At 36.0% G+C, this 7,059-nt stretch overlaps 1 protein-coding gene across 1 annotated transcript in view; it reads left to right on the top strand.

The window, feature by feature from the left end:
- The first annotated feature begins 1,118 nt into the window (after positions 1–1,118).
- The window catches only part of MBD-like (methyl-CpG-binding domain protein 2), a 29,345-nt gene continuing 23,404 nt past the window's right edge, over positions 1,119–7,059 (top strand). The window contains exon 1 of the mRNA XM_089094858.1: positions 1,119–1,276. Coding sequence (XP_088950984.1) covers positions 1,149–1,276 — 128 coding nt within the window. The 5' untranslated portion in view covers positions 1,119–1,148. The remainder of the gene's footprint in view (positions 1,277–7,059) is intronic.

Here is a 7,059-nt window from a genome sequence, read left to right as displayed (position 1 = left end):
AGAAAACGGGTTTTTGATACCAATCGATGCATCGAAAGAAACAAATTTCAATGCTAAAATTAAATATCTAATTTTCGTCAAGTTTAGTGCTACCCATCAAAAGTTACGCGCCTGAGAAAATTTGACTGATTTTCAAAAATAGGGGGAAAGACCCCCTAAAAGTTATAGGACCTTAACGAAAATTGCACAATCATATTCATCGTATCAGAGAACCCTACTGTAGAGGTTTCAAGCTCCTATCTACAAAAATGTTGATTTTTGCATGTTTTGCAATAAGAAAGATTAAGGATGCGTGTTTATTTGTTTTTTTTTTTTTTTTCCCATGGACGATCGGATTAAACCAGTGGTCCCAGAATATCATGGAAGGACTAATTGGAACGAAAATTAAAATCTATAGTGTCCTTTTTAAGTGACCAAAAAAAATGGAGGGCAACTAGGCCCCCTCCCACGCTCATTTTTTTCCCTAAGTCATCCGATCAAATTTTTTAGATAGCCATTTTGTTTAGCATGGTGAAACATATGATAAATATGTCTTTTAGGATGACTTAATTCACTAAAGTTCCCAGGAGGAGGGCTGAAAGTTTTGAATTTTACCCACTATTAACACGTTGGGAAGTATACAGAAGTTTTCAGAAGGTTTTTTTTTCTAGTAGTGAGGGGGGGTCGGGGGTTATGTTGGAGGATCTGTCCATGAAGGAAGTTTTCATGGGGGAAGGGAAATTGCCATGAAGGGGGCGCCAGACTTGCCAGCATTATTTATTGGTTATTGGGAAGTATACAGACATTTTCAGGAAGGATTTTTTTTCTGGAGGAGGGAGTTACTTCGGAAAATCTTTCCGTGGAGGTAGTTTCTTTGGCGTAGGGGACATTTCTATGAAGAGGGCGCCGGATTTCCAAGCATTATTTAAAAAACGATCAGAAATTAAATTAAAAAAAAACAAGTTTTTTTCAACTGAAAATAAGAAGCAACATTAGAACTTAAAACGAACAGAAATTATAACGTATATGAGCTACTTTCAGTTTAAAAAACTTGTTTTTTTTATTTAATCACCTACGGAACCGTTCCGTAGGTGATTATACTTTGCACCTTAGGAACTGAGCGTTGCGCCAATCCTATTCTTAGATGAAGGGAAGGAAAATAATTCAACATGTCAAGAGATGGAAAAATGGAAATAAGAAGAACAGACTGCCCTGCCTTGCCAAAAGGATGGCAGAGACAAGAAACAGTAAAGAAATGCGGACTAGCATCTGGAAGAACGGATGTTGTTTATTATAGGTAGTAGGCTAGTATATTTACCTCAGATTCTCTGGTAAATTTTCTTATTAGCCTAACGAGATAGCTAAGAAACAATTAAGCATATAGGCCTAATTTTAGAATCAAAATTTCATATTGGATCTAAATATAACATTTGTTTGTGTCTAAAATGAACTTTGCTTCCACCCCTACATACTGTTCAAATATATAGGCCTACCCTGAGTTGTAGACTAATGCATTAAAAAATGAAAAAACTTAGTAATCTAGCTAGGCTATCTAAATACTCAGTAAATATTTCACATTTAACATTTTTGACTTACAAATAAAGGGAGCATACCACTTGTTGCCTTTTTTATGCTTTTTACAAATACAGTAGGCCTAATCATTTTTGTTACAAATGAAATTTACCCCCACCCATATATATATACCAATTCACTGTATATATTTGCACTTTAGGGGGGAGGGGGTAAAGTTTAAACTTACCTCTCATTTGAATCAGAAATAAACTTTAGGCTTACCAGGAATGAAATAATTCTATACAGATATAAAATACAGAAATAAAATAATTCTTTAGTGTCTAGGTGCAGTACACTGATCAATAACTTCCCAGTTAAGTTTACACTCTATAGAGGACCACTCAACATCCAGCCTTTGTTTGAAGATGTTCACAGATTCAGCAGTAACAGTTTCAACTGGTGAGTTTATTTCAACTGTTGACAATTCTTAAGGAAGAGAATTGAGTGTGGACTCTGGATTGGGGACACTGCTTAACATGTTTCAAGTGATGGCCTCTAGTTCATTAGTTAGAACCAGCAGTCAGAAATAATGCTGGGAGCATATTAGCCATCATTAACTTATAGGCTAAAATGGCATCACCTCCATTTCTCCTGTGTTTAAGTGTTCAGAGTTTCAGCTTTGCTAGTCTTGCAGGACAGGAAAGTTCCTGCATGCCAGATATCATTGTGGTGGCACATCTCTACACATTTTCCAACACTTTTATATCTTTTTAAAATAAGGGGAGGCTAGAGCTATTCCAACTTCAAGCTTTGGATGCACAAGTCCCTTATACAGAAGACTGATAACTTTGGGGGAATAAGAAGAAAGGGTACACTTAATCAGCCCCAGAGTTGAGCTAGCACCAGCAGCAGACTTTTTAGCATGAGTGCTGAATTTTAATTCATTATCAGTAGTGACTCCAAGATCTTGCTCAATAGCCTCTTTACAGAGGAGAGAAGGTAGTCTGAGAAAAAATAAGAGCAACAAGGGTTCATTTTGCTAAAGTGAGTGACATGGCACTTGGCAACATGAAATTTAAGAAGCCTCAGCCAACATTGATCAAGCAGTCCAAGATTATTTTGTAGAAAGGCTTGATCTTCACAGGACAAGGCTGGTCCAAGGAGTTTCTGGTTGTCAGCATAGAGTTTTAGTTTACTGCTGATAGTGGAACAAGCATTATTGATGAAGATACTAAATAGTTTAGGACCCAAAACACTTCCCTGAGGACCTCCACCCAAAACATGCTTAGAGGAAGAAAGAATACAGTTACCAGAGTCATCAAATAACTGAACACATTGAGTTTGCAGACAGAGAAAATCAAGAATCCAGAGCAGGAATCAAGAAGCTTGTCTGCACATAATTTAATTGCAAGTCACTTGTGACAAACTTTGTCAAAAACTTTAGAAAAGTCAAACAGGATCATGCTAGCAGGCACTCCAGTATCAACTTACTATTAATATAGAATAGGATAAAACCCCTCAGTGCTCAGGCAGTGCCTAATCTTGGATACAAATCTTGATTATATTGTAATTTTTAAAAATGGACAATAGCCTATATAGTCATTATGTAGATTACAAGATTCCATAACTGTTACAGGGACAAGGTTAAACACTAGGTCTAGCTTTGATTTTTTTTTTAATTCAGTTTCATAATTAATTCAGTTGCAAATGTACCCCCCCCTGGTGGTCCCATAGCCTATATTTCCCTAGGTTAATAATGTTTTTGGTATTTGCCTAGAGAACTACCTGGAAAGAAGGAAACATGTTGAGAAAACTATCCTTAAGGGCTAGGCACACATAGCTGATTTGGGGAACTAATTTCAGCTAGGGTATATTCCATGCCAAGTGATTATAATTAATAATGCTAAGAGGTGGGGCTTAGTGACATTTTTTTGTGATTAATCATCATTAATTACAATTAATTTACAATAATAATTAAATATGATTAATTACACGCCTAAAGCTCTTAAGCCCTAGTACATTCCTTGTCTAGAAAATAATTAATGTATTAATCACAAAAAAATTGTCACTAAGCCTGGCCTCTTAGCATCATTAATTATAATCACTTGACATGGAATACACCCTTGCTGAAATTGGTTCTGAAATCAGCTATGTGTGCCTAGCCCTTTACTTCATAATACACAGAATAATCATAGTTGCATTTTGCATGCAGCCTGGCTATACCCCCCCCCCTATGTGCAAATATATAGCCCAAATCATATATTTCCTATCTTAAGAAAACAATTATTACTTCATAAAATGTAGAATAATCATAGTTAACACATTTTGTATGCAGCCCTGCTATTCTATGCCATAGGACCCTGATGTGCAAATATATAGCCCAAAATATATATTTTCTGTCTATTCTCCCAATGTGTGTTAAGTTGTTTCAACCCATGCCTGTGTAAATTGAATCAACTGTAATGAAACAAAAACAAGGAAAACAAGTTACAGGTGGCAGAATGCATTGAAAAATATAATTTGAACTATATATTTGCATATTAAGGGGGAAGGAGTTGGAGGTAAAATATAGGTAGGCTGCATGCAAAATGTTTTAACTATGATTATTATGCATATTATGTAATAAGAATTATTTTCTTAACATATTTCCTTCTCTCCAATGAAAGGCAATGATAGCAAAATGAATAAATTTTCAGAGGTTTTGCAAGTTGAGGGTGCAAGAATAAGTTTAAAAATCAATTTTAAGAAGACAAGAAATAACTGAAGGGGAAGAAGCAATGGTGGGTGCAGGGAAGTTTTCAGTGCATTTTGTCCCTATGTCAGTTATGGAATCTTGTACATATTGACTCAACAAGCTTCTAATCTTGTACATAATGTATATAGGTTTAGATAACAAGGACTGACTGATAATTAGGACATAGGCCTGTCAGGATTGGCTGACTGCAATGTCCCTGTTCTATCCCCATTGAATGGACCATTTTGATGGATTTTATCCAAAGAAGCATGTGACAGGCAATGGTAGCAAAATGAATGAATTTTTAGAGATTTTGCAAGTTGAAAGTGTAATAATAAGTTTAAAAATTAATGTTAAGAAGACTAGCAATAAAGAAGGTGAAGAAGTGATGTTGGGTAACATCACTTCTAGATAGGCAAAGTGCACAGCTTTGCCTATCTAGGTATTATTCAGGGGCAGATCAAGGATTTTTTTTAGGAGTGGGGGGGGGGGGTGCAGAATAGTTTGATTCAATAAACTTGCATTAGGAACAAGTTTAGTTAATGCAATCTTGCACTAATTAAGTAAATTACACTACTTTAGACTATTTTAGGGGGGGGGGCGTCCCCTGGATCCGCCACCGGTATTATTAATAAAGATAGTGGGTTCAGTGAAGATGCTGAAAGTAAAATGGCCAATGCCCGGGGTATTTCTTTTACAGCTGAGAAGAGTTTGGAAAAATTGGAAGATAAGTTTGCTAACCAAGATTAGAATATTAGAAAATACAGTGATAACAGTGGTCAAGTATTTGTTAGATGTTTTCCAGAGCAACTGCCTATGGATTGTTTTGGGTACTCAACTGACTGACCATATCTAAAACAGTAAGCTGTACAGAAAATATGGTTTAATTCTGATTCTAGGGCTATAATGAGAGGAAGGATGATATGGCTAGGACTTGTTCTATGGATTAAGGATGGCAGATTGCAAAAGATTATCCTTGTCAGCCAACCATCTAGAGCCAAACAAAAAGCAGGTTGTTTCCAAATGGGGTGCAAGGATGTTGTAAGGAAAAGTTTAAGGAAAATAGGACCTTCATTGGAGGCTGTAAAGCAGTAGGCTTTTAATAGATTGGGATGGAGGAGGAAGTTGCATAGCTATCTTGGCCTGAGGTGACTGCAGTGGGTTGTTAGTAGCTGTAGTAGTAGTTTAAATGTGTGTCTTTAGATAAGGCTCCACCATTGACCATCAATGCATTTGAAATATTTGGCATTGCTTATGGATAAAGTATTCAAGATAATCACATTCCTAATAGGAATATTCTGACAAATACAATGGTGATGCAATCGACTTTCTAGGCAGTATAGGCCTGACAGAGATTATACAGTGACCAAACTGCTCTAGCCTAGTGCTTGACTTGAAATCCTCATGACTGGGGTTTGAGTCCTGGTGTTTCTGGTTATTTGGTCTGGAACAGGGGTCAATTGTGTGACTGTAAGCTCAGCCAGAGTTGAACCAGCTCTAAATGGGTACCTGGGGGAAAAACACAGGAAGCATTGGATGATTTTCCCTCAGCCCTGCATTGCACTCTCAGTTGAAGGCAATGAGTCAGGAGATTGGTACTTGTGCAATGCAAGCCATTGGTCAGCATGAAAAAAGTTCTTTTTTTGACTGTTGAAGTAGTGATTAGCTGTTTGAGTACTGGGTTTCTTTTCCTATTCTGATTTCCAAGTCAACATTGCTTCCAAATGTTTTAGATGCTACCATGACAATTACATTGCAGAGCCCCCTCCATAGTCAAGCCAATTATAGCCCTAGGCTACATACAAAGGGTTGCTGTTTTTTTTTTCAAATTGGCATTATCTTGTGCTATGAATCAACTGTTGACAAAGAAATACTGCAAACCAAAATAATCAGCCTAGTTTAAATGATTGTTAAGACAAGGGGCATATTTGAAAGAGTCCTTAAAAATTGTATAAAGTTCTTGAAAACAGTCTTAAATACTTGCTTATCTGATATCCCTAAAAGAAAGGCTTTACTTTATCCCCAATCACTTTTCCAATGGGTATAGACACAGCCCACTATATATATTGTCACTAAATTCTTTCAATAATGAATGCTAATGTGATGCCTAATTATAAGATACAAATAAATAAGTTCTTACAACTATTTGCTATTAAACGAATATAGTGAACTGTATATTATAGATCAGGGTAGTAACGTTTAAATAAAGCAATGTAACACTCAGAAAGGGTATCTTATTCCTTAATTTGTGGTCTAGTACAGTCTATGGAACTCTAGGGGTCTCTTGCTGACAGCTATGGTTCAATGGGTAACTTGATCAAAATAGTGTTACTGTGTTGGGGTCTGGTTACAGACATACACAATTAAATGCCACAACTAACATTTAAAGTAAACATATAGACATTTAGGTTTACTTTTAGATATTAAACGTATAAACATTTAATATAAACATAGAATTTGAATAATGTTTGGTATGAAAATTGTTTGGACAGACCAAAGGTTGCATTTTCATGAAATTACCCAGCCAAAGCGCACTGCGTCGGCTCTATAGCCTAGCTGATACTTATTGATTTTGTCATGGTTGATTTAGTTAGAAGTATCTCAATTTTTTTTTTTTTTACCTCTGTTGCTTTTTTTTTTTTTTTTTTTTTTAGTGGATGTTGGAAGGATGATGGGTGATATTTCTCACTTGCGATTTCTAGAGAGTAGAGTAGGAGATGTTCTTTATGTTGATTTAATTCAAATGCTGATTTTTCCCTGCAAAGAGATAGTTGTTATGTGGATGTAGAGCTTTATAATAATGGATTTGCAGCCATCATAAACAAACCTTTGGG

This window comes from Artemia sp. Qi Xiang Cuo, chromosome 9 (assembly GCF_049724085.1).
Source record: "Artemia sp. Qi Xiang Cuo chromosome 9, ASM4972408v1, whole genome shotgun sequence".
Taxonomy (NCBI): domain Eukaryota; kingdom Metazoa; phylum Arthropoda; class Branchiopoda; order Anostraca; family Artemiidae; genus Artemia; species Artemia sp. Qi Xiang Cuo.
Note: the sequence above shows the minus strand (reverse complement) of the source record. Positions and strands in the feature narration are given on the sequence as shown.